We start from the raw sequence: 26,682 nt of genomic DNA on the forward strand, positions 1-26,682 counted from the left end.
AATCACTTTGACTGGAGATGCTTCTCCATCAAATTTGCTTCGATCTTTGACAGCATTCTTCTTAGTTCCCCATATCCATGAATGAGCCTGCGTGGTTAAAGGTCAGCGATGCTGCTAGGACATAGATTCCTCCTCCTGTTGTTCCATTTTTGAAAATACGCGTATCGAAGTTTTGTAAAGTGGCCGGCTGCAGATCTGTCATGCGGTCGGGATGTGGGCTTATAAACCGCCATGTTCGTATCCTTGTTCTCGCACCTCTCTCACAGATCGTATATAGCATTATGCTACGCTTCACACTTGGCTTGGCAGCTCTCAGTGCCTACTCGGTGTTTGCCCGATCCCCGTACGATGTATCACAGACAGAATGGAATGCATTCAACTCGACTGTGAGCGGACGACTTGGTCGCGGTGTCCCCTTTTCTCGAGCGTGCTTCTCAAATGTTGGCGTAAACGTTACTGGCGTCTACTCCAAAGAGGAATGTGCGGTGGCTCAGGAATCATACGGCTCGGCAGGTGAGTATTTTATTGATTTTCAGGCGATTCGTTTGGTGACAACCATGCAGGCTATAGAGTAAGCAAGTTCGGGAGTGCAGTAGAAGTGAGTTTTATATGTCCAAACCTGAGATACGTTGATTTAGCGAGTTTGAAGACACAATGGGAAACCTGTCAAAAAACTAACCAAGGATGTCTTTTGAATCCGAACTCGCCTGGGGACGCCGATGCGTTTAGTTCAAGGGCCTGCCACCAAGGAGGAGTTTCTCCATATTATGTAGGTTAATCTCTCTGGGAAATTACATTCAAAAATTGATCGAAGCACTAGATTACAGTTCAGACTGCCGAGGATGTTAGTAACGCATTCGCTTTTTCGAAGAAAACTGGGGTTCCATTGGTAATCAAGAACAGTGGGGTAAGCCACAAAATCAATTTATACTTGATAGTTCGTGCATAATAAATCATTGTAACTATAGCACGACTATACTGGACGTAGCTTGGCTCCAGAAACTCTGGCGTTATGGGTAAGTTTGCCTCACATCATGCCACATGGTGTTATCATAATTGAGTTTTTTTCAGACCCAGAATCTTAAATATGTTCGTCTACACTTGGCGATCGGGTACTAGAAGAGCGCCCCTGACTTGTTGTTCGCAGATCAAGCATTCGACTGACTTCACACCTGAAGGATGCACAGCCACCGGGGCGCCGGTTCTAACTTTCGGAGTGGGTACATCTTTACTCATTGTTGCGACTTCTGACTCTGTTTGGGTAAGGCCGGGCAAGACATGGGCTCCCTGTACGAGTTTGCCGAGCAAAATAATATTACCTTCATTGGTGGTAGTGGTAAAACAGTTGGTGCGGCTGGGGGATGGCTGCAGGTAGGTTGCAATTAATTATAACCGTGATTGCGAAGAAACTGATCTTTTCAATTAAGGGGGGAGGCCACTCAATTCTCTCCAACAAATATGGCATGGGAGTAGACCGAGTGCGACAATTCCGGGTCGTCACCCCTGATGGAACTCTAAGAGTTGCCAATTCTTGCCAAAATACCGACCTATTTTGGGCATTGCGGGGTGGCGGAGGTGGAACATTCGGAGTTGTCATGGAAGCTTCTATTGAGATTGTGCCGCATCCTGTCGCCACTGTGGTACGCTGTATCTCGTCATTCGCATTTCGGACCAAATTTAACTCAATGTTTTAGGCGCTACAATGGGAGATCAGCGCATCCTTAGGGAATGTCACAGCAATACTAGGTTTGATCACGAATGTAGCCAGCAATAGCGACAAGTGGGTTCGTGATGGGTGGGGAGGATATATTTACCCCACATATTCAGTTGTGGCAAATCCTTCGTTGAATGCAGAACAAGCGAAAGCCAGTCTCAAAGATCTGACAGATTTCCTAACAAGAAACGGCATTAAATATCACTGGCATGAGTTTTCGACCTTCAAGCCGCTCTTAGAGACCATTATTGCGGCACCAATTGTGAGTATCCAACAAAATCCATGCTTGAATCATAGCTAAATACAATACATGAAAGCCTATCGCAGTAAATGCTGCGCTGGCATCACGTTTGATTCCCGTATCCAAGTTTGAGCCCCTAGTCAAGCCCCTTACTGTCACTCAAACCCTCGAAACTTTTGCTCTTTCAGCAGGAAAGTTCGCATTCTTCCTAACCTCCCCCTTCAATTACAAAGCTACCGAGGGCGATACGAGCATCACTCCTGCATGGAGGGATGCTATATGGCACGCGGTAGTGCTAGCAGATTGGGCATACGATGGAAGCGCCGTTGCCGCCAAGCTTGCTTACACTCAAGCGAGTTTAGCAATCGGACCACTCAGGCTTTTGACCCCGGGAGGAAGCGCGTATCAAGTATGTGTTTTTACTCTCCTCGCTGGGGGACTCAAATATTGAATAGCTCTTGCTTCAAGAACGAAGGGGATGTCTACGAGCCCAATTGGGAATCATCGTTTTGGGGCTCGAACTACAACAAGTTATCCTCACTAAAGCAGAAGTATGACCCAGACGGCTTACTGGACTGCTGGCATTGCGGTACGTGACAATTTTCTTTTGGTACTAGTCATTTATTGAGTACGCATATAGTCGGATGGAAGGGTAGAAACACCCCGATCGCGTCGTGTTATCTGTAAAGACACGTGAAAGAGTTTGATTGGTATACTCAGGGAGGTACTGATATAGGACCAGTACAACAAGATGGCCTGTGTACAGTAGCATTAGCATAAATCTACGTATTATTTATAACCAACTCATGCCCCCGCATTTAATATACAGGGGTTCGCTCCAGTCCCGCCTCTATTACCCTGATGACCAAGTAGCAGTGGGTAAGAAATTCAATCTATTAAATACATGACTGTGGCTTCGCTACCTGTAGACTAGGTCTTCATCTGATGGAAAACAGGCAACACTCCAGACTTAATGATAATATTATGTATTATGTATTGTACGCATGCGCTGTCAACTGCTGAGAATCTTACGACGGCCGCGACGGTCTATTTTTTAGGATTTCCAAACCAGAAATCAACTTTCTATACAGCAACAGCGGCAATAGCTTATGATGTAATGAATTATTAAAAAGAGAGACTAAAATACGGTTGAGACTTGAAGACCCCGAATGGAATTGCTAGTGAGATGGGCTCTACGCGTACAGCATGTTATCGTATGTATAACACAATCTTCCCCCAGAAAAGCCGGTCCATCTGTTGGAAGATGAGTGATCGCATGACTATACCATACGAAGAGGACCTACTTGTTCTTGTAATTACTGGTGATGCTCATGACCTGCTCTACGGCGACATCGTGAGCCTCCAATCCGGAGACCGGCAGCAGCGATACGGTATTGACCATCGGTGGCAGTCCGGTGGGCCATTGGTCTATCTCCGTGAGAGCTTGCATCGAACCTCCAGAATAGGACCCAGCGTTTTCGGGATATTTGGCTTGCCACATGGCAAAAACTCGATCGAGCATCTGTGCAGGCGCATGAGTATGATGAGCAATAACTTCTCTCATGAAACATACAGCGTGATGTAGCCAAAACAAGGGGTCGGCAGGATTGGTAGTTGGGGCCGCAAGGTCACTATGAGGGAAGATATTTATCAATAAGAGCATAAGAGGTACGAAAGACAACGCATACCCTCCGACAGCTAGTTGTATAGCATTCCTAACTCCTTGTTCTCGAACGCCTTCGATATCGGCAAAAAACATATCCGAATCACCACGATTGCCGTCAATAATCGCCTGGATTTTGACGTGGGTGGCGGTTTCGTTCGCCCAAGCCTGTTTGTTGGGATACTCGAGCGGGAACAACACATTCTCGTCGAATGGTTGTGGCGTCCATTGTCGACGGATTGTGTGGGGGACAGGGTATGCGCGGATGGTTTCATTAAAAGCGCCGTCAGTTACGTGCCAGTCGTTGGCTTCGGCTCCCCATGTTCCTAGACCGTACACTGGATCAGAGTCGAAGATAGGAGACTTGGAAAGGTCGGCGACGTCTAATTAAAAGTTAGTATGGCGGTTGGACAATAAGGGCAGGACTGACTTACCCAAAGACCAGTTCCAGTACGGCATTGTGCCGTTGAAGTTGCAACGAGTCTTGAGAACGCGCTCGAAGGAATCAAGGTACCAGCGATGCCTAAAAGTTGAGATATTCAAACTCTGATTATAAATTATATGTTGGCGTAAATTAATTACCACGGGAAGAAGACTGGAAGAATCCATCAGCAATAGTCAACAGAGTGTTAAAACAGAGGACTTACGTGCTGTGACTTGAGACTTGGTGTACGTGTCCTAAGAAGCCGAGCGTTAGAAGCTGAGGTAGGAAATTAGAAAAATCTTACAGTATGCGCGTAAGTCCAGTCATCGTAGTGCGATGAAGTCTCATTGATCAGTGGGATACCCCCGGAGAGTCGAGTCTTGTAGAGTGCATCCGAATGAGGTAGATTACCGGCGCACTATGAAATTCAACCCAAGTCAGTAATAGGATAGAGTGTAATAAAGGCAAGGTCACACCTTCAATGCATCAATCCATGCCTTCTTGTCGCCATTGCTCAAGGTGCGCCATTCTCGGCGAACGGCAGGTTTCGTGCACTCGCCTGGTTTGATGACCGGGGGAGCAGAATAGATCGACTTGCCCGCATCTGGAGTATGTTCGTTTGTAGTACTCGCCACGACGACTACTTCATCATTAGGCGTAGGGACGTGGAGATCGTAGGCAGAGATGAGAGGGAAGGCAGCGGCGACAAAGAGCAGGCGCATGATAAGAAACAAGAGAGTGAATATGAGTGAACTGTCGAACAGCTACGGAGATTGTGCCGTATTTATCAGTTCAGAGAGTCATGGAGCAACACCGACTTGGAGCTCCTCCGAAAAATGGCAGAATTGTTGACATGGTGGGCTGTTGTTGTGGCATGCCTGAGAACCAGCGAGGTCCAGGCTAAGAAGTTAGAACAATCACCATGATGATGCGTTCGAAAAGAAGTTCGAGTGAGATGAAAAAGTAATCCCAGTCAAGGCATCATCGTCTTTGATGGGCAGGCAGAGTAGGCTCAATTTGACAGCATCAAACACTGGACGCGTCGAGCGAAGTTTGTCATCTTGAATGTCAACACCATAATTGCGTCGAGCCGGCTCAGAAAAACTAGGATAATGGGTGAGTGCTGCTAGTGCATATACATATGAAATCTGTTCAGAAATTTTGCTTAATTGTGTGGTCGCATGTACTCGCGAGCTCGCTCCCAGTGGTCGTTCTATACGTCTGTCTTCATAAGCCACCTAGTATTATTAATCTCGGCGCTTGGCTGTCTTCATCACCGGAACTCTCGCTCTCCCACCACCGGTCTCTCTTCATGTCAGCTCTACATGTTGAGACTCGGACCTACCTGTCTATTTGTCTGGGTACCATCATAAAATTACCGCCGGGCATGCAAGGCGATGTGAGAAATTATTCAGTGGATATATAGCCGTGCACTCGGTCGACAAGACTCAGCATTCTCTACTCTAGTCACTCACTCTCATCTAAATTCCAATCTTTTAATATGCGCTTCTCCGCACTATTACTTCTATCAATTGCAAGCGCTGTATTATCAGCCGAGGAGTGCACGAATCCTGTCGTTCGGAAAGAATGGAGAAATCATTCGATAGAGTAAGTATAATGCCTTTAGATTGAGTGATATCACATATTCATCATGTTTATTGCGCAGGGAGAAGAAGGAATTCATTCGAGCCATTAAAGTGTGTTTCAATAATCTATATCCCTTGTCTTCTCCACTCATTTGTGTCATAGTGCATGGGCAATAAACCACACCGTCCGAACTTGACCAAGACCCGCCTCACGCCTGGCGTACCCCTTGTTAATAAATCAAGCACCCACTATGATGATTGGGTTTATTTGCATGTCGACTCGAACCAGGCTACCCACGTTGTATCCCGTAAGTCGTTCCTTCAGTACGAATTAGGACGCTTCTGAGAGCCCTTTGTTACACAGAGTTCTTCCCTTGGTACGCGCTATACGCTGGATTCAATTGCTCAGTGAAACTCATTTAAGCTAGGCACCGATGGTATCTCCACGCATTCGAGACGGATATGAAGAACACGTGTGGATTTAATGGGACGATGCCTTGTATGTTCATTCCCTACTTTTTAAGCAGCTTTATTCTAATTTTAGTTTAGACTGGGACTGGACACTCGGTATGAGCCCCGATCAGACTTTTCCCAAATCCTGCTCATGTTTTTTGCAGATGCTCACGACGTGTACAACTCGCCCATCTTTGAGTCTGACCCCGAATACGGCCTTGGCACCTGGGGAAAGGAAGAAGACGACTGGATCGTCACAGACGGCGCGTTTGCCAACACTCTACGCGCTTATCCCGTCCCTCACTACGTTCGTCGCCGGTTCACGCCACAGCCATTCGTGAACAACCTGATCTTCCCGTTCGAGTACGCGAACAAGACGGCCTTTGCGAACGAGACTTTTACACCCGAGGCTATCGAATTTTTGGTCGATAATTTTGAGGGCGATTCGGCTGCATTCTTTGCGGGAGTGGATGGACCGAGGATTCAAGGCGTACATAATGGATTGCATATTTTGATGGGCGGGCAAGTACAGCTTATCTTGAGCGACGAATGCCACAAACTAATCTCCGGATAGTGACATGTCTGACCCATCGCCTACTCCATCTGATCCCTTGTTCTGGTTCCATCACGGGGTGAGCATAGTTTGCATTGCTTCTTTATTTTGTTTCTTACGGGCACGAAGCAACTCGACCGTACTTGGGCCCGATGGCAAGCTCGTCGTCCCGCAAACGCTCGCTCGTTCTATGGCGGAAGTGTGCAGGATCTTGCACGATACGACGAGTTCCCTACAGGTGAGTCCCTGAAGACCGAGATCCGCACACCAGTTGTAACCGCTTTCTCAGGTGTCGGCCCAATGGCGAACACACAAATGACGCTCCCCTCTTCCGGAATGGAAGAGCAGGATATCCGTATCGAAGCTGTCATGTCGATCACGAGCAATTACAAAAACAAGTAAGTGGCGTGGGCGTGCTGTTCCCGGTTTGGAACTGACTCGAGGACAGATTCACTGGCTACGAAGGCGGTATCCTTTGTTACACCTACGATAAGATGTAACTTGTCCATTTCTTTTCGTTTATGGGATGTGTGTATATATCTTAAGTTTCGAATAATCAGCTGCTTGCCGTCATTGACATGTCCAATTTTCTGATAACCTGACGACCGGGAAAGCCGAGGACGAGCCTCTGTTCGGTTCTTCTCGAGGGACGGAGGCGAGCACCGAAATGGGTTGGTTGGGTGATTAACGTGAATTGTTGCGATGCGATTGACATCTTTGCGAACCATACCAGTTGGATTTCAAACGTATGTCTGCTTCCGCTGCCGTACCACTTTCTGAACGGTTGACGCGAAGGTATACATTATAGATAAAGATATATGTACGTGATATGTGCCTAGGCGTCTAGACCATTCTAACAACGCAACAGTTGTTCGTAGGCAATGCGCCGAGATTGGTCCTTTACCGATTCGGGATAAACGAGAATCAATTTATTGGAAAAGACGTAGTGAAATTGAACCCCGAGCTCGGGGGCATTTTCCGAACTGAAATAGCGGACTGATCCAGTTCGGGCAAGTCTTTCTTCGTGGGATATCACTAATTAGACCTCTTTATATGCAGCACAAGCAGCGAGCAAATCATCGTCGAAAGGTTTGGGTGTCAGCAGACAAGACTCAAGAAGCCAAGTGATCGACCCAAGAGCGCTAAGAGAGCTTACATAAGAAGAGCCGATCGAAAGTGGGATAGGAGAACTCCGCGGGGAAATTGGCAACGATGGTAACAAGGGACGGGAGATGATGGCTGGTCTCGTCTGTTTACGACCCCGACACCCGACGATTCCTTGGAAATTGATTTTCGTGGGGATATTATAGCATATTCAATTGTCTGTCACTCTGCGATCAGCACACTTGGCAATTGGGCTTGGACTGGAGACTTAACCCCGACCACCATCTTCTCCGACTGGCATAATCTGCCACAATGTCTATTATTTCCCCTCAGGCGATGCTCCTATGGGCCACGCTCTCTTCCACTCTCTTGTTGTTTCTTGTCCAGCACTTGTACCGTTACGATCGTTTTCAAGTAAGTCTTTCTTTTGTTTACAAGTGTTGGCCTCACCCAGGCTGCAGTGTCTCAAATGGCGAGGAAGTTCCGATGGGGGATTCAAGCGATTTATGACGGTGGGTTCATAAGTGACTTGCACGAATAGTTGATTTATACCAGCTCAGTACTCGTACATTATTAGTGTACCACTCATCGTCACTTACAGTGTCGCCATGGCCGGTATATTATCTCTTGTTCGCTAGCCTTCGCATAATGCTGATCGATTTATCAAGTCATGAAGTATCAGGCGGGTTACATCTCTTTCTCCAATCCCGATTCGACACCCTCCCGCCCTCTTCCCCGCATTGTGGTCCCCGCACCAACGAGTACATGGCCCGAATCCCACCAAAAACTCGTATTCCCCCTTTACGTCATTTTTGCCGTCGCATGGGCTCTCGAAATCGTCTCTCACCTCGAAGAACTCTGTTTTTGGTTGTTCATGATCAAGGAGCAGGAGGATACTGGCCACGGAGGAATACGCCCATGGTTCAAAAGCTTTGAATACAAGCTTTGGTGTTGTGGTATGTCCAACACGCCCGCCTCGCTGAGATTGGCGCTAATTGGCATTACGATTATTTTGTGTTTGATTCATTAAACCCAAACTGCTGCTCTTCGCCCGCTTCTCCTACACTCGGCCTTCCCCCACCTCACTTCTTTTACGCTCGATAATTCCCCGACATCATATCCCGGCGCTTGTCCCTTCCCCAATGAACTGTTGGCTACCCCACATCGATCACTGGGCGTCCCACACTGGTTACCGCCCCCACAACGATTTCTATCCCTATGCAATGTCTCTGCCGTGATTGACACGCCTACTCCGACTTGATCGCGCTGTCAATAAAAAGGCTCTCTGATCGCCGTTGTACTACTCCCACTTGTTACACTCGAGACCAGACATGACCTCCAGCAAGTAGAGGCCTGGACATTCTTCACGGGATCCGCTGGAAGTTTGATTATCACTCTCTGGTTCTTCAAGGTTCTGTGAGTCTAGGTTCATTTTCGGTCTTGGTGGTGTCCTCATGTTAGTCCGAGAATTGCCCTGGGCCTGGTGTTATTTCTTTGTGATTGAGTTTATATTGACCCTTCTAATCAACAGATGGAAGTTTCCATCGTTCCTCAAGCGAATCGAAGCTGAAAACGCCGAGCCAGATGTGATCGTTAGGCTCGTCGCGTTCCAGGATCTCAACGTGAGGCCTCTCGATTAACTTTGTTCCTGCGGCTTCCACTGACTAGTTACCCAGCGTATCCGAATCGTATTCCGGTTGATGTTCGTTATACCCCTCCTTATCCTCGCATGCGATGGTCTTAGATCCGACGGGCCCCACCACATCATCGGGACTGCGTAAGTACCCTGTCTCCTGTTCTCCCCTGCCGAGCTAACTTTACTCCACAGTGGGGCGGTCGATATCTTGGCCATGGTTGGAGGCATAGGTTGCATAGTCTCGAGCGTCATCACACTTTTGGTAAGTCCGTTTACCTGTCGGAATTTCATACGCCACCACTCTTTTTGTTCTCTGTTTTCGTAAAACTCATTCTCACACCCCAGATATTCTTCCCACGGAGTATCGCGCGCGAACAAGGATACACTGCCCGTGCCCGTACTCGCTCTCACCCCACTATGCAAACCAAATCGGCCAAGAGCGGAATCGTCAGTCGCCCCCACCTCACGGTCCAGAGCCGCCACACCCGTAGTCAACGAACAACCGTTGGGGAGATCGAGGTGGAGCCCTTGCAACGGCCCTTGGCGGCCCATCCGCTCAGTCCGACGGGAGTACAGGTTACCGTTCAAACGACCACACGGGGGGATTCGTCGTACTTTGGCGGGCCGACAGTTCAACTAGGCGATGAAGCTTTGCCCTCATACGTTGGAGATGGACTCGGACTGAACGACTCCAAGAGGCACATCCATACAGTCGATGACGATGATTATTTCGCGGCTAGTGGATCTAGTATCATCCGGTCCGGCTCGATCGCCACATCTTCCGTTCCGCTTGTTGAGAGGAAAGGGCTGCATCCCTTATTGTGCAGCTACACTAGCCCGATTAGTGAGTGTACTTGGCTTTATTCGGAATGCGGTTACTCATGAAACTGTTAGACCTTTCCGAACAAGACGATGTAATCGGGCGAGCGCTATAAAGCCTCAAGTCCTTTTCTCTCGTACTTTTTTCTCCCGTCTTTTGTTCCGAATTCACTGGTATTCCACACGGTGTGCCTCGCTCAAGAGCATGTCCCTATTTTATCGTTCTAAGCATTGTCTACTCAATCCATATCCCTATCGCTACTCGTGTAGTTTTGTATTCCTTCGCTCCCAATTGTTCTGAAGATGTGTTTGACTGTGTGTATGGAAAATCGAGGCTGTTTGTTGCCCTCTTGTGGCCATTAACATTGTGTTCTTTGTACTATAACTTGTTGGCACTCGATCGATGGATTGTTCAGGTTGATTCTACGTACTAAGAGAGTGTAGGCGTACACAAATGAGCATGCGTTGTTGCAAATCATTTCAAGTGAGGCGATTAAAAGGCCAAGATATCTATATGCGCTTCAGTTTGCCTGTTTCAAGCGCGATGTAACGTAATCAAAGCCGCACCAGTACTTTTCATACAGTGCAGTCGATACCCACAAACGAAATGGTTTCCCAAAACCATAGAATTCTCAGCCAAGGTCCGGTTAAGCCGTGTCATTGGACCGTGAGGTGCCAATCCGTGCGAGCGCTGAAGGCTGTTTAGTGATTGGTCAAGGCTAAGATGTTCACCAGCCTGAGAGGCAATGAACGCCAGGCTATCTTGGTTAGTTAAGCTGCTAAGCAACAGGCAAGCCAGTGAACTTGTATATCTTAAGCGCTTAAGCTTATTCGCCGAGCAGCTGAGATGGGAAGCCTTTGCTTCAGTCTTATTTTTGTCGAAAATACCCCACAATGCTGCGTCGAGGTGATGGTAGAGACCTTGGACCATGGTTAATTTGATTGGCTGTACGCATACACGACGCCGAGCGCGCAGAAATGGTCGACAAACACCCAGCCGAGAAGTTGTTCTAATAAAAGGCTCAAATATGTGCTTGATATATCACTGAGAGCCGCTTCACCTATCCTGGCTAGAAAACACGTAGTGTTTGCGGTGGACAAGACATTGTCGACATGAGCAAGGCTGCGGTTCAATGCAAAATTTAAGGAATGATTGTGCACACGCTAAGACACGAGATCCATCTGATGTTTTTGTTTAAAAGCATAGCATACGAGCTGCGTGACCATGAAACTTATATCATTAAAGTTACAGAAACTCTGTTCTATGAAAGAGTATGCAATACTAAATTTGGCTTCAGCCGTGCTTGCGATTCGGCCTATGCTTGGGTAAAATGGGCGCCGACCTAGGCCTCTATTGAGAAGCGGGGTCGACAAGCGTGAATGAGCCATCTTCGTGTTCATCCACAAGGTCGGAGACTTTTGAGAATCTTACCATCAGCTCATGTATAAGTAGTGGAGACCAATCTTACAGTGAACTGAAACGTTCTTGACAATTTGCAGAACGTTTTCGACATATTTCCCTTTTTTGAGACTTGAAACAATTTCTCCATGCTCTCGGAATCATTGCCAAGTTTTCGACAGCACATATCTGGATCAAAGAGTTGGAGCCATTTTTACGTGAAGAAGGTCAAAATCTTTACAGTCTTTAGTTACTGTCGCCAAAGTGATAGATGCCTCGCTCGCAAGTTGTTGCTTTACTGAATCATCCTCCGCCATATAATCGCGCATTATTCTCACTAGATCTGGAATTATTTCGGTGTCGGCAACACTTTGTCCGCAATAGACTATTAAAGGGTTGATATGTAAACTAGGGGCGAATAACTTGGAAACCTGAAAGGCTTACGGTCCTGCATTAGTAACGCCGTGGTACGCATGGCTTGGAGAGATAGCTCGGGGTGCTTATCTTTGGCGCATATCAGTGGCCGAATGTAAATCGTGATACCCTCACAACGGAAAGCCTCCCTTGGGGCATCTGTATAGATGTCAATTCTTGGATGATGTCGCGTTGCTCGAGATAAAATGCTTTGCTTACAGTTACCAAGTCGGAAGAGAGACAATATCACATTCAAAGCGCCCTCCGCAAGAGCTGGTTGAGCATTTTTGTGAGATGACAGGGAGAAGCCCCTTTGAGTTCAGAACGCACCCGCTTTCTCCTTCTCCCAAGGTGCTGCACTTTTGATTCGCGCACCAAAGCCCCCAGTCAATTGGTCGATTATCCCGGAGATTCGATAGGCAATTGTTTCACTAACGTCCTCCATGATTTGAGTGAATGCTAAAGTTTTCGTTAAGTGTCAAGACGGGTTGCCGGAAATTTGGGAGACGTACTCACTTGTTTTCGCAACATCTGACAAGATGTCGGTAACCACACGTGCCAAAGCCATTGAGCGAGCCCCCTTTGGTATCCGTTCCCAGTTCCATTGCGCTAATCCATTAAGTAATTATATGTATAGCCAGTAAGAGATATACATACCATCAACAGAGTTGTCCTCGTTCAAATCTTTTGACGAAAGTCCAAACCAGCCTTTGATACGAGCCCAGGTAGTTGGCTTGGATGGATTGGCTAAAATAGCAATTGGTGAGACCATAGTAGATCAAGTTAAGCGGACATACAATCGATATCGCCCGCAGCCCAGCTTTCGAGCAATAGGATAGTGCGAGGTAAGACGATGTCCCGTAACCGGTCGACTTCAACAGCATCTTCTTCACCAAAGCCAGTGATTGCGCGGACTATCTTCACGGTATCCTGTTGATCTGGATAGGTTTTAAACAGCCTGTCAAGGAACTGCGGCCCTCCGTACGCCCATATAGCATCAGGTTTGCCGGGATCTAGCGGATTCCACGCAGCCTTGCAGAAGCTAACTAACACCGAAAAAAAAAACTATGACTTACTGTCCACGAGAACGTAATTTTTCAGCCTCTCAAACCAATTGTCATCAGCATGCCCAGGTTCATCTTTCAGTATGTCCACCATGCGCGTGAATTGATAATCGTCCATGCATGACGGTTTTCTTTCCGTCTGGAAGCCCATGGGCAAATTTTCCCACTCAATTGTCTTCTGGGTGCCATTCTTCTTTTCCTCTTCTGTTAGTTGTCCATCGAGGAGTATTGCTTTAGGGCTGTATGTTTTGTTCGCCGTGTTTGGTTTATTTTCACCTCGGCTGAGACTTGCTTTGACTGTCCAGTGAATCGATTGGTAGGGAAGCACCTCCCGAGCCCTCTTATTGTGAAACCACCTTGAGATATATCAGCGCATGATAAAATCAATATACACAGCGTCAAAGCGTCAGACTTACCACCTTGATCTAGTTTTGCCATTGGAAAGATGCTCTTTCCAGCATAGGAATGGCGCATACTCAAGAATCATATAAAAGAATCCCTTCACAGAGGAGACTCCCATGGACTCAGTCACCTCGGCGTGAGGAATACCGATCTTGACGTCATGGAGTCGTACGGATAGACCTTTTTTGTGGGCTTCTTCCATCATCCATTTGAGTGGTTCTCCCCCACTATCCAAAGTAGGATTTGCCTTGTTCCCTCCGCCACTAGCCACGGATAGATCAGAAGGAAGATAACCAGATAAAAAATATACCTACATGTCCGAATGTGTTCCTGCAAACCATACATACTCCTGTGAGTGGTCGCCTATACAGAATTCCTCAACGTGCTCGGGGAGAAACTTGACTCGACATTCATCGAGTGCCAAGGCATGACGGAAGTGGGTAATATGTTTGACCTGGTCGGAAAAAGGAAACGGCTTCCTGGGAAGGATTCCGACAGATGCAACGGTGTCCCTGGGTCCAACTGGTCAGATACCATTGTGAGGACATCATGAAGAATCTGATCCATACCAAACTCCGACGAAATGCAAATCGACCGTTTTACGACAAAATGCCTCTTTAAACTTTTTCTTTACAGAGTCTCGCTCACGACTAGAATATATCGCCCAGGCACTACAATCATGTCGAATTCAGTCCAGAAGGTATATATGAGAGGCTGCGCACAACGGAATTTGTTCTTGATTCCCGGGATAAATAAGCCCGACCTGATACAATTGAATAAGTAATATTAACAAATTTATAGGAGTGGCTGAATGTACCGTGTGGATCATGCCCGCAAGTGTTCGAACTTGATATGCGCCTCGTGAGAAGCCTAGAAACAAAGTAAGTGAAACCTAAAACAAAAAGAGCTAGCTACTCATACCAAACAAGAATATCTGATCTCCCGGCTGGTAGTGATCAGACAACCAACGATACGCCCCGATAATAACCTGGTCGAAATTCCTGCAAACACGCTCAATCTTATTCAAATCTATAAATATGCAAAAGTCTTACCAGGCAATCATCAAGTCAATAATACCTGCAAGCTGTTGCTTCAGGTATGCAAAGGACCACCAGAAGGGACGGGCATACGTCCCAACACCACTGTTGTAGTAGGTAAGCTGGGTCGAGTCTTTGGTTATACGGCTATAGAGCTCGACCACGTTGGTGTTCTAGTAGTACGAAATCAATATTGTGCATAATAGACAATGAGACGAATAACCTTCTCCGAAAACTGATTGGAAGTGCCATCAATACATACAATGAGCTTTCGTGGTTGTGATTTGAGACTCGAGTCTTGTCCAGTATTAGCGGCCGGGTCGCTCATTGTAGCTGAGTCTCAAAGGGATAGATCACTGTGGGAAGTAGCGGTACTCCCTCGAAGTGTCAGAGTTATACCGCGTTTTAGCTCGAATTTCACTTCCGAGAAGCGTCGATGTTGCTTCGTCGAAGTGCCAAGTTGTGGGGACCTAAAACGTGGCCCTATTAGGCCACTACTGACCGCGAAGTGCTAAATGTCGCAATAAGCACTATTTGCGGGTCACCGAAGTACCAAATCGGCTCCGTCGAAGTGTGAAGTGCTAATCATTTACACTTCAATATCACAATATTCACGCTCCGTCGTAGTACTTTTCACGCCTCCATGCCGTAAATTTGGCACTTCTAGATGACCAACTTCGTACTTTGCATGACTTCAAGTTGCGCTATATGTGTATTTCCGATCCTCCAGCAGTATGAATATGAAATAAATGTATGACTTGCGCATATCACTATACACATCTGCGTGAATCAGATTGTAGCATTTGATGTTTTTGTTTAAAAGCATAGCATACGAACTGCGTGACCATGAAACTTGTATCATTAAAGTTACAGAAACTCTGTTCTATGAAAGAGTATGCAATACTAAATTTGGCTTCAGCCGTGCTTGCGATTCGGCCTATGCTTGGGTAAAATGGGCGCCGACCTAGGCCTCTATTGAGAAGCGGGGTCAACAAGCGTGAATGAGCCATCTTCGTTTTCATCCACAAGGTTGGAGACTTTTGAGAATTCTACCATCAGCTCATGTAGAAGTAGTGGAGACCAACCTTACAGTGAACTGAAACGTTCTTGACAATTTGCAGAACGTTTTCGACATATTTCCCTTTTTTTGAGACTTGAAACAATTTCTCCATGCTCTCGGAATCATTGCCAAGTTTTCGACAGCACATATCTGGATCAAAGAGTTGGAGCCATTTTTACGTGAAGAAGGTCAAAATCTTTACAGTCTTTAGTTACTGTTGCCAAAGTGATAGATGCCTCGTTCGCAAGTTGTTGCTTTACTGAATCATCCTCTCCCATATAATCGCGCATTATTCTCACTAGATCTGGAATTATTTCGGTGTCGGCAACACTTTGTCCGCAATAGACTATTAAAGGGTTGATATGTAAACTAGGGGCGAATAACTTGGAAACCTGAAAGGCTTACGGTCCTGCATTAGTAACGCCGTGGTACGCATGGCTTGGAGAGATAGCTCGGGGTGCTTATCTTTGGCGCATATCAGTGGCCGAATGTAAATCGTGATACCCTCAGAACGGAAGACCTCCCTTGGGGCATCTGTATAGATGTCAATTCTTGGATGATGTCGCGTTGCTCGAGATAAAGTGCTTTGCTTACAGTTGGATCAGTCACGCGCACGGGCGATCATTAACCGCCCCGGCTACTGTGTGCGTGCTATTGGCAATCATTGATCCTTTGTTTTCGACGATTCCATCATGTCTGGTTCCCTTCCCCGTCAAATGTGCCTGGCCGATCCTGACAGCAGACCGCTATTTCTTGAGCCGGGGATAAATGGAGGTATTGAATCGGAGGCCGCGAGGCTGTTCCCCTCGGCTTGTAATGATATAAAGTCAATTCGCCTTATAACATTACCAGCATCATTCCCCCAAGATACACTCAAGACAGAGGGCCTTTTTGCTACCCATTTCCACACCTGTATCGACCTGTCTTAGACCTGGGTATGAGCCAACCGGTTGAATCTACACGAGACCCAGGCCTCAAACCAAAACCGCGAAAGTTGATTGTGTGCATTGATGGCACTTCCAATCAGTTTTCGGAGAAGGTTATTCGTCTCATTGTCTATTATGCACGATGTTGATTTCGTGCTACTAGAACACCAACGTGGTCGAGCTCTATAGCCGTATAACCAAAGACTCGACACAGCTTACCTACTACAACAGCGGTGTTGGGACATATGCCCGTCCCTTCTGGTGGTCTTTTGCGTACCTGAAGCAACAGATTTCAGGTATTATTGACTTGATGATTGCCTGGTACGCTTTTCTTTTTGTAAAGCAGTAATATTCAAGTAGATTAAACATCTTAGCAGGAATTTCGATCAGGTTATTATCGGAGCATATCGTTGGCTGGCCGATCACTACCAGCCGGGGGACCAAATCTTCTTGTTTGGTACGAGAGGTTAACCTGTTCTATTCTTTTCTTGGTTTCTCAACTTGCTTCTAGGTTTCTCGCGAGGCGCATATCAAGTTCGAACACTTGCGGGCATGATCCACACGGTACATTCAGCCATTCCTATAAATTTGTTAATATTACTTATTCAATTGTATCAGGTCGGGCTTATTTATCCCGGGAATCAAGAGCAAATCGCATTGTACGCAGTCTCTCATACTTGTCCTGTGGCTTGAATTTGACATGAGCAGTGCTTGGGCAATTTACTCCGGTGATGAGCCAGAATCCGTAAAGAACAAGTTTAAAGAGGCTTTTTGTCGCGAAAAGGTGGATCTGCATTTTGTCGGAGTTTGGTATGGATTAGAATGTTCATGAAGTTCTCACAGTAAGATTTGACCATTTGAACTTCAGGGACACCGTTGCATCTGTCGGAATCCTTCCAAGGAAGCCGTTCCCGTTTTCTGACAAATGCGAGCATATAAATCACTTTCGCCATGCCTTGGCACTCGACGAACGTCGAGTCAAATTTCTCCCTGAGCACGTCGTCAGTGAAGGCGTACAAGGTTACCAAACACAAGAGGAAGTATGGTTTGCGGGAACGCACTCAGATATGTGAGTGGGTTAATCATCTGGTTGTCGTCCTTCTGAATTGTCTATCAATAGTGGCGGAGGAAACAAGGCGAACCCTACTTTGGATCGTGGAGGAGAACCTTTGAAGTGGATGATGGAAGAAGCCTACAAACAAGGTCTATCCGTACGACTCCATGACGTCAAGATTGGCGTTCCACATGCCGAAGTAACTGATTCCTTGCGAGCCAACTCCGTACGTGGGTGCTTATATACGATCCTCGAAATTCTCCCATTCTTGTTCTGGAAAGAAAGCTTTTCTAGCAAGAAGTATACGTTGAAATGGTAGGTCTATTGCTTGAGCACTCCATGTGATGGTTGTATGGTGCGCTAATTTTTTTTTTACAAGGGATCCTCACTTAGGGAGCCCTCGGGAGGTTCTTCCCCATCAATCCATTCACTGGACAGTCAACGCGAGTCTCGGCAAGAATAATCCTCAGGAGTTAGATCCAACAGGAAGGGGATACAGTCCCAAAGCGATACTTCTGGACGGCGACTTAACAGAGGAGGAGCAGGGCAGTAATGTTAAGAAGATAATAAAGTGGGAAGATTTCAACATTGAAGAGGATCGATTCGGACGGCGAAGCTGGGTGGACGATCACCAATTTATGCTCATGATGCGCATACTAAAACCGAAATCTGGTGATGACTGGTTTGCGAATTTGAAAGATTATGTTTTGGGGGAGAGTGAGTGGTGGTTTTCCGCCTAGTGTTAGCCGAATTTCGCAAGGCTGAGCAGATTTCGCTAGATCCGGGTAAACCCGATGCAATCTGGGCATACGGAGGGCCACAATTTCTTCAAAAGCTATTTGAAGCACATCAGGACCAGGAGAGTACAGTGAAGATTGCTCGTTTGATTATTGGTTTCGGTGAATAAAGAAACATAATAGCGCTCCTGACAGTAGTATTGACCAAACGGTTTAGATGATGACCTTGCATCAAGCAGCCCCGCAGGTGCGCCAAAGCAACCTGTTGGCAAGGACCAAAGGAAAAGAGAACAAGGTCAGTCCGCAGGTACATCATTGACACATCCCTAATCGATTCAGCTACAGATTTAGCCAATCGTTTGCGGGACATGGTTATACCTCGCGCTATCCTATTACTCCGAGAATGGTCCGAAAAAGACGTAAAAAGTGTGTCACTTCAACTTAATTTAATATCGTACCAAGTGCGAGCTTAGCTACAGATGAGTTGCCCAAGCAAAGCGTCTGGGCGAGTGTTCGAGGTTGGTTTGGGCTCTCGTCAAAAGATACGGACGAGGACGACTCCCTTGATGGTACGCATATCATTCACCAGTCAGTGGTTCATTGATTCAAATCATGGTAGCAAAATGGGACTGGAAACGGATACCAAAGGACAGTCGCTCAATGGACTTAGCACGTGTAGTTACCGACATTTTGTCAGATGCTGAAAAGACAAGTGGGTGGATCTTGCATACTTACGATAAGAATAATTTTTTCTTATTTGACAAAAACTCTAGGATTTGCTTATGTTATGCAGAGCTCCAGCGAGCAATTGGCTAGGCAAATTATGGTGGTTATTCACGAAATGACTGACCGCGAGACGCCAATCCAAAGTGCAGCATCTTGGGAGAATAGCAAAGCCGGTGAGTCCTGCGCTAAGCCGTAATCAGCTTTGTCAACTCAGAGTCATGCTGCGAACCAGCTCTTGCGGAGGGAGCTTTGAATGTGATAGTGGCACTCCTCAGCCTCGGTAATGGTAAGTGTGGCATTATTCCTTGAACCACAAAGAAATCGTTCAAGAGTTTATATACATATAGATGCCCCGAGGGATGTTTTCCATTTCGAGAATACCGCGGCTGCAATTCGTCCACTAATATGCGCCAAAGAAAGACACCTTACGTTGTCGCTTCAAGCTATGCGTACCGCGGCGCTATTGATGCAGGATCGTAAGCTCTTTAGGTTTTCACGTGGTTTTCACCTACTTACTTATCCAACTTTTATTAGTATATTGTGGAATGGATGTCGCAGATTCTGAAATTATCCCTGACCTGATTGGAATGATGCACGATTACACGACGAAGGACGACCTAGTGAAACAGAAACTTGCGAATGAGGCATCCATAACATTGGTGACATTAACTAAACACTGTAAGAGCTTCAACCTGCCCATGTGATGACGCTTTTAACTCTCAAATTCAGCATGGTGTTGCCAAAAGATCAGCGGTGATTCCGAGCTGATGGATAAATTACTTCAAGTATTGAAAGCAAAGAATCATGTCGATAGCATTCTGCAAGTTTTTAGGAATGTCTCAACTGATTGTAAGACCGGGCCCAAATATTGCAGCCTGAACTAACGGCGGAGTTTTACGCAGATCCCGAGGGATTGTCGCCCAAGCATATTAAAGGCATTTCCGACCAGATGGAAAAAGACGTCGATGCTTTGTTCGCACTGGCAAATATTGCTTCTCATTGTGCGTTAAGTTTCCTTGGATACTACACCCGCTGATTCATGTCAACACTTCAGATACCTTTGATGTAACATCTTGGGATATCTTTGATAGAAACAAGGTTGCTACAAAGGCTATGGGCCTACTAGGCCAACAAGATATACAAATTCAAGCGGCTGCCCAGTTGATTAGGAACCTAGTTGACCAAGGTACGAACCTCAACTATTATTCAGTGACTTTTGCTTAGTCGTTTACAGAATCAAGTCTCACGAAAGTTTCGGGAACACCTTTGAAAACATCTATAGTCCTTCCCCAGGTGTTTTTGGCTCTCACAGCTTCGGTTCGGGAGCCGTCTCGTTCCCAGTCAGCAATTGACGAGTTATTGGCAACTATTGTGCGATTTTTATTGCTAAGTAAGCCTCTACTAGTACAAACTCAAATATCTGAAATAACCTCAACTACTCCTGGTAGAGCCGAATCCAGGAAACAAGATACCCGCTCTGATCTTGGAAGCTGAGATACCTAGCTTGGCTGCACTAGCACAGTCGGGGAAGCAACCCGCAATTTTGGCCGTCTCGGCTGCGTTTGCGCACAGTTGGTCTTTACCTTTGCCTGTGTTATATCTTGGGCTGATACAACTTTCTTTAGGCGAGAGCGGAAAGGAGCGTGCCACTCAGTACATATCGAGCCTTGCTGAGATGATGACCTTGGAAGACCAAAAATTCTTGAAAGATTCGATAGAAGTGCTCACGCTCCTAATTAATGAAGGTTTGCTGATTCATGAATCCGAGCATAAGTTTGCGTAATTTATTTTCGACTTAGGCTATAGTCTTCAAGGCGTTCATGCAAAATGTGTGATGGATGCTATAGTAGTGATTATCAAGGCAATCTACACATATCAACTGTTTGCTGAGGATGGTACGTACTGTGTAATTGTGAAAGTATATTCCACTAACACACCCCAGCGCCTATGTCCGACTGGGAAAAAGAGAAAGTTGTTTTCACAGTTTTTGATCTCTTTGAAGTTTTGTGTAATGATAGTGAGTTTCATCAATTATTCACGTATGTACATCTAACATGACACATAAATCACATAGGAGATAACCGTAACCACTTGGCTAGCACTGAGATCTTTGAGACCATCATACTGGGATCAGGTATTGGCTACGCCACTCCTACTGACGACCATGCAAACGCGATGGTGGATCGTCTTACTCAGTACGGTGAGCTATCCAGACTTGACAGCTTACAGCCATTTTGACAGCTTACCCTTTTGTGCAGAGGACCTCACTAATATAATTGAGGCGTTACGAGAAAAGCGTAGGTACTGCCACTCGCAAATAAGTTTGTTACTTACGTTTCAATTTAGTTCCTCCTCGTGAAACAGAGGATGAGATTACGGATGAGGTAACAAATGATGGCGAGAACCTAGCTGGAGTAGCAGGCGACCAAGAGGAGCTAGGCGAAGTGAAGGATTATTTACAGGATACAAGTGAAGCAGAGGATGAAGCGGAGGATGAAGCGGAGGAGACGAGCCCATTGTTACCCTAGATTTAAAACAGCACCTTAGTTTGGAGATTTACTCAAACGGGAGGTGTTTTTTTACGATATAGTTTTATAAGATACAACGAGCTTTTTCTATTTATCATCTCCCCGCTCGTCTGCGTCGGCTACGAGACCCAGACCGGCAAAGGTTGGGGAACCCCCGCGGCTGCGAAGCAGCGAGGGTGGACCGGGGGCGCCTGACCACAAGTCTGGCTCGTAGGTGGGCAGCCCAAAGTAGCTTTCGTGATCCACAAGATGGTGGGTGGGATAAAAACGGCCCGCGAAGGCGTGCTGCGGCACTTGGTGTGTACGAGGCCAGACGGTGGAGGAGGTCCGACGCAAGTCGACACGGCATGAAGCGGCGGTCAAGTGTCTCAGTTTTTTTTTTTCTTTTTTTTGATACACGTCCATAAAATAACTATGGGAGCTACATGCGAACTAGGCAAACCGCTCACAGAACCGAAACCGAACCGTCAAAGCTACAGGAACAGAAACAGAGAAAAGAAGCACGTAAGAGACGGAAACAAGCGAGAGGGTAGCACGGTCAGAAAAAATAGCGATGTCGCGCGGCGACGTACAGGTGGCTTAAGGCCTAACTCGGGGGAGAGGCCGTAAGGGCGGGAATGGAGTGGCGGCCTTAAGGGCGTAACTATTACATGTTTGGAGCGGTTGCCGGCAGGCCTCCTCGTCTTCGACCTATGCCCGTCCTGGCAATAAACTTTGCGACTGTCTCAAGACCTGCGTGGGAGCCAAACAATGTGGGATCGTTATTATTGGTGGAAAACTCACTGAGTATCCCCCTGTGTCCCGCCGTAGCGGGACAGGAGGTGGTTAGATGAAATATGGTCTCTTCCGACTCCCCGCACTCTACGGGGGCATGAATTTATCCGGAGGCCTCCAGAGCACTCATGAGGACCGGAGCGCTGCGAGGAGGCCCCCCCCAATCCGTCAGTGTCGTAAGTTCCTATGTCACATCGTGCGGTCTCACGAGTTGATGTAGAGCCTCGCAATCTACTCGATCCACTCGTGGTTACTCACGAGTTTGATACTCTTCTCACGATTGAGTGGTCTTTGCGGCGTTGTTTGTTGATTAGCTACATGTGTACGCTCGCTTTTAAACTATAATTGGCGATTGATCTCATTCACGCACACAGTGTAATACAGCTAATACAGTAATTCATTGTTTCAGTTCTCACAGAGGCTTGCGCAACACAAGCATACGTCACAAGTATAACCCAATACAACCCGACGCTACACGGCACGACACAATCCAACACAAAACGACACGATGCGGCACAAAACGACACGCAAAATGACACGACGTAAGATAATAGTACATGATATAAAGTAGAAACGGCGGAGTGGGGGTTGAGGCAAGTCAAGGCACAGGCAATAACGCACATGAGGATGAGGAAGAACAATATGGATACGGGGCTGAGCAGTATACCTAACCATGGAGAAAACAAGACGAATTAGACGGAACGGGTTTTGCGTGTATGATTGGGAGGAGGCAACAAGTCGACAGAACACCGAAGAGCTAAGAGCGAAAAGAGCAAGAAAAGGGAAAGGGAAAGTCGATGAATTGAGTCATTGTGTACACGCTGGTCTGGAGTCGGGGTTGTGAGAGGGCATGACGGGTGACAGTCTTGAGTTAATACGCCTAGTGGGTGGCCAGGCCCTTGCCCTTCGACCGTGCACTAATCCGTCCGTCGTTGTTGTACTCGACCGGCTCCTCTGCGGTGAGTGCTGCATTGTTCTCCTCATCTCCACTCTTGCCGCCTTCCATTCCTTTGTCATCCTCTTGGACCTGTTCCCATTTGTTGTTGTCAACCCATTCTTGCGTCCACAAGTCCGCCATTTCCTTGTCTACTTCCTGTATAAGCCCCTCGCCGCTCTCTTTGCCTGGTGTCCTAGACGTCTATAAGGACGTCGAGGAGGAGGGCGCTTGCAGCCGGGTACAACTAAGTAAAAACCGCGTAAGGCAGTGGCAAGCTATCCTACAACAACAACCAGCTATACTACAATGATCAAAGCCGTAAGGGCAATGGTGAGCTAGGTAGGTACAACGCAGAAGCCGCTTAAGGCGGTGTGGACTAAGTAACTAAGTAAGAGTTTGCTGGGCTATAAGGCCCTTGTACAGTGTGGAGTGCAACAAGAGGTAATCAACCTGGGTGTTACCATGGTTGGTTGGCCTCCTTATATATTACAGAGGTGAACTATTTACAAATACAATATATGCAATACCATAACCAATAGAACCCCGCTCCGCAGTTGGCCTTACTCATGCATACGTGTCACTGACGTGTCATAGTGATGTCATCAGGTGGAGGTGGCTACGTGTGCTGAGGTAAGCGCGGGTGGGGACGTGGCTTGGCGCTTAGCATATGATATAAGCGCCAAGGTCACGTGATTGAAAATGTTGTTTGTTTGCCTTCGTTTAAATCCAAGAAAATGGGAATAAATTCCCTGGTATCTACTGTGTCTACAACACTGCCCCCCTTTAAGGGCCTTGGCAGCGCCGAGGGCCTTTTTTCTCATTTCTTCTTCATATTTTCTTAAAATTTTCCCCGCATTTTTGAGGTTTTCTTGGGGCTCCCACGTGTTCTCTTCTGGTCCATAGCCCTTCCATTTGACTCTGAAGAACCATTTCCCATTCCTTTCCTCCATGTCTGTTTTAAGGTGACTTAGGACACGTCCTAACACATCCTAGGCTATTTACATAAGCCATAAGTACATAGGATCCCCCATCTTCATCACACGGAGGTTTGACTTAGATGAGACTGGACTTAAATGAGTGGTTAGATGTACTGGGTTAGGAAATCACTTTAACTACTTCTGTATTTGGGAAAGAGTTAGCATGGCGTACCTGGTATGCCCTTGGAAGCACCACCCAGTACAATAGCACACCAGCTACACCATGTGTGACTAACAAAGCGCTGGCGTACCCGGTCCGCTATGTGTGACTTGGGGAGTTGGCGCACTTGGTCTGCTATGTGTGACTTGGGGAGTTGGCGCACCTGGTCCGCTATGTGTGACTCAAGGCGTGGTGGCGTACCTGGTCCGCCATGGGTGACTTAGGATGGGTGACTTAGGGCGTGCTAGCGTACCTGGTTTGCTAGCACTCTCTGAGTCATACATGGCCAACAGGGTACGCCACGTATGACTCAAGGAGCGCTGGCGGACCGGGTACGCCATGTGTAACACAAAGAACGCTCATGAGCCTGTGACGCCGCAGGCAAGACAGTATTGAAAAAGCGCACCATGTGTGCGGCTTGCAAAGAAGCGTACCGGGTACGCCATCTTGCACCCAAGTGTCAGGTTCTTGAGACATTTCTGCTCACCTTGTTATTGTTTGTTGTCATTTCAATGATCTTACAGCACTGCAGCACATCCATGCGTGGCTTCTAGAACGCCTTGAGGCTTAGTACATGAGTTGCACTGCCTTGAGGCTGACTCAATTTGTGCCCTAGCCCTAGGGCATGGGGCCAGCAGACCTGGTATGCTACTATTGCGGACAAGACTGAGATTTCATTAGTACTACCAATTCATTTCTTTCACAATGAGCACAGTGCTGGGGCTGAACGTGTTGATTAGAACGTGTTGATACAATAAGGAGATCATCACACGTTGGTCTCAGAGAAAGTATAGAAAACGTTCTTCCAACATTTGCATTCACACAACGCTCTCAGTAACCCCCCTCCCCCGCTTGTATTATTATTTTTATTATTTTTCTATCAACATGCCCGCTGTAAACATGTGGCTTGCTCCTCTTGTCTACCGGCTGTCCTTTGAGGCCAATCTGCCCTCAGCCACCAACAACGTCTGGGACGTGTTCCCATTGTTATTACAAAGTAGTAGGTTGGTGGTAGGTTGAACCAAGCTACACTGCAGGGTGGCCCAAGCTACACTGCAGGGTGGCCCAAGCTACACTGCAGGGTGGCCCAAGCTACACTGCAGGGTGGCCCAAGCTACACTGCAGGGTGAACTGTGATATGGCACAGGGTGGGAACCAGGTGGACACAACCCACATATGGTGTTAGGGTGGATTATAGGGAAAGCATCAGCCCTCCTACAAAAAGTTGCGTACTTTACACACAGCAATACCACCATCCCCTAAGTTAGGGTGAGTCATGTGACAACTGACCACCCATGCCACACAGAATTGCGTACAACATGCAGAAGTATAGCACCATGGTCAATGTTAGGGTGAGTCACATGATCAATGATTACTCCTTGTACTCACAGTTGCGTACCAAGTACGCAGCTATATGACCCACAATCATGTTAGGGTGAGTCACATGACCACCCATCACTCTACTCATGCAGAGTTGCGTACTTGGTACGCAACTATATCACACACAATTGTGTTAGGGTGAGTCACATGACCACCCACCGCTCTACTCATGCAGGGTTGCGTACGCAACTATATTGCACACAGTTATGTTAGGGTGAGTCACGTGACCATCCACTGCTCTACTCATGCAGAGTTGCGTACTTGGTACGCAACTATACCACCCACAGTTATGTGAGGGTGAGTCACATGACCACCCACTGCTCTACTCATGCGGAGTTGCGTATGCAACTATAGCGCACACAGTTATGTTAGGGTGAGTCATGTGACCCTCCACCGCACTACTCATGGAGAGTTGCGTACTTGGTACGCAACTATACCACCCACAGTTATGTTAGGGTGAGTCACGTGACCATCCACCGCTCTACTTGTGCAGAGTTGCGTACTTGGTACGCAACTATACCACCCACAGTTATGTTAGGGTGAGTCACGTGACCATCCACCGCTCTACTTGTGCAGAGTTGCGTACTTGGTACGCAACTATACCACCCACAGTTATATTAGGGTGAATCATGTGACCATCCACTGCACTACTCATGCAGAGATGCGTACTTGGTATGCAACTATATCACACACAATTGTGTTAGGGTGAGTCATGTGACCCTCCACTGCACTACTCATGCAGAGTTGCGTACCAAGTACGCAACTATATCACACACAACTGTGCTAGGGTGAGTCATGTGACCCTCCACCGCACTACTCATGGAGAGTTGCGTACCAAGGTTAGGTTAGGTTAGGTTAGGTTAGGTTAGGTTAGGTTAGGTTAGGTTAGGTTAGGTTAGGTTAGGTTAGGTTAG

General features: G+C 47.0%; 7 protein-coding genes across 7 annotated transcripts; 4 read left to right on the top strand and 3 right to left on the bottom strand.

Annotated features, from left to right (window-relative positions):
- Window positions 1-281: 281 nt before the first annotated feature.
- RhiXN_07539 (FAD-binding domain protein) lies at window positions 282-2,642 on the top strand (the record flags this gene model as incomplete). The annotated part of the gene is made up of 13 exons (XM_043327355.1): window positions 282-513; window positions 564-598; window positions 650-769; window positions 821-907; window positions 969-1,016; window positions 1,072-1,089; window positions 1,148-1,216; window positions 1,267-1,371; window positions 1,428-1,640; window positions 1,695-1,976; window positions 2,032-2,364; window positions 2,424-2,544; window positions 2,596-2,642. 13 exons carry the CDS (start codon window positions 282-284, stop codon window positions 2,640-2,642), a joined length of 1,710 nt encoding a protein of 569 aa, XP_043185827.1.
- Window positions 2,643-3,148: 506 nt separating this feature from the next.
- RhiXN_07540 (tyrosinase) lies at window positions 3,149-4,764 on the bottom strand (the record flags this gene model as incomplete). Its single annotated transcript, XM_043327356.1, has 9 exons — window positions 3,149-3,209; window positions 3,260-3,477; window positions 3,529-3,586; window positions 3,644-4,001; window positions 4,053-4,141; window positions 4,201-4,213; window positions 4,266-4,296; window positions 4,347-4,460; window positions 4,519-4,764. 9 exons carry the CDS (start codon window positions 4,762-4,764, stop codon window positions 3,149-3,151), a joined length of 1,188 nt encoding a protein of 395 aa, XP_043185828.1.
- Window positions 4,765-5,543: 779 nt separating this feature from the next.
- Window positions 5,544-7,134, top strand: RhiXN_07541 (tyrosinase; the record flags this gene model as incomplete). Its single annotated transcript, XM_043327357.1, has 10 exons — window positions 5,544-5,650; window positions 5,709-5,739; window positions 5,792-5,936; window positions 5,993-6,005; window positions 6,057-6,127; window positions 6,178-6,195; window positions 6,246-6,571; window positions 6,764-6,872; window positions 6,924-7,032; window positions 7,083-7,134. 10 exons carry the CDS (start codon window positions 5,544-5,546, stop codon window positions 7,132-7,134), a joined length of 981 nt encoding a protein of 326 aa, XP_043185829.1.
- Window positions 7,135-8,050: 916 nt separating this feature from the next.
- On the top strand, window positions 8,051-10,309 carry RhiXN_07542 (uncharacterized protein; the record flags this gene model as incomplete). Its single annotated transcript, XM_043327358.1, has 10 exons — window positions 8,051-8,152; window positions 8,200-8,250; window positions 8,299-8,353; window positions 8,407-8,694; window positions 9,019-9,154; window positions 9,270-9,360; window positions 9,415-9,515; window positions 9,567-9,636; window positions 9,720-10,218; window positions 10,269-10,309. The coding sequence occupies 10 exons, from the start codon at window positions 8,051-8,053 to the stop codon at window positions 10,307-10,309; spliced, it is 1,434 nt and encodes a 477-aa protein (XP_043185830.1).
- Window positions 10,310-11,786: 1,477 nt separating this feature from the next.
- On the bottom strand, window positions 11,787-14,837 carry RhiXN_07543 (uncharacterized protein; the record flags this gene model as incomplete). The annotated part of the gene is made up of 16 exons (XM_043327359.1): window positions 11,787-11,977; window positions 12,037-12,165; window positions 12,226-12,279; window positions 12,337-12,465; window positions 12,523-12,615; window positions 12,664-12,753; window positions 12,804-13,019; window positions 13,083-13,426; window positions 13,487-13,735; window positions 13,787-13,984; window positions 14,042-14,143; window positions 14,195-14,235; window positions 14,290-14,342; window positions 14,394-14,473; window positions 14,525-14,682; window positions 14,772-14,837. The coding sequence occupies 16 exons, from the start codon at window positions 14,835-14,837 to the stop codon at window positions 11,787-11,789; spliced, it is 2,193 nt and encodes a 730-aa protein (XP_043185831.1).
- Window positions 14,838-16,506: 1,669 nt separating this feature from the next.
- On the top strand, window positions 16,507-21,540 carry RhiXN_07544 (uncharacterized protein; the record flags this gene model as incomplete). Its single annotated transcript, XM_043327360.1, has 29 exons — window positions 16,507-16,608; window positions 16,659-16,816; window positions 16,873-16,952; window positions 17,007-17,059; window positions 17,114-17,154; window positions 17,204-17,305; window positions 17,364-17,564; window positions 17,616-17,864; window positions 17,929-18,266; window positions 18,329-18,448; window positions 18,504-18,581; window positions 18,632-18,712; window positions 18,760-18,855; window positions 18,906-18,998; window positions 19,060-19,185; window positions 19,245-19,298; window positions 19,360-19,488; window positions 19,547-19,690; window positions 19,742-19,861; window positions 19,915-20,013; window positions 20,067-20,198; window positions 20,247-20,402; window positions 20,461-20,583; window positions 20,638-20,757; window positions 20,812-20,907; window positions 20,955-21,029; window positions 21,087-21,212; window positions 21,271-21,309; window positions 21,359-21,540. 29 exons carry the CDS (start codon window positions 16,507-16,509, stop codon window positions 21,538-21,540), a joined length of 3,513 nt encoding a protein of 1,170 aa, XP_043185832.1.
- A 1,654-nt stretch (window positions 21,541-23,194) lies between these two features.
- On the bottom strand, window positions 23,195-24,201 carry RhiXN_07545 (uncharacterized protein; the record flags this gene model as incomplete). The annotated part of the gene is made up of 2 exons (XM_043327361.1): window positions 23,195-23,444; window positions 24,026-24,201. The coding sequence occupies 2 exons, from the start codon at window positions 24,199-24,201 to the stop codon at window positions 23,195-23,197; spliced, it is 426 nt and encodes a 141-aa protein (XP_043185833.1).
- Between the last annotated feature and the right edge of the window lie 2,481 nt (window positions 24,202-26,682).

This window comes from Rhizoctonia solani, chromosome 13 (genome assembly GCF_016906535.1).
Source record: "Rhizoctonia solani chromosome 13, complete sequence".
NCBI classification, from domain to species: Eukaryota; Fungi; Basidiomycota; class Agaricomycetes; order Cantharellales; family Ceratobasidiaceae; genus Rhizoctonia; species Rhizoctonia solani.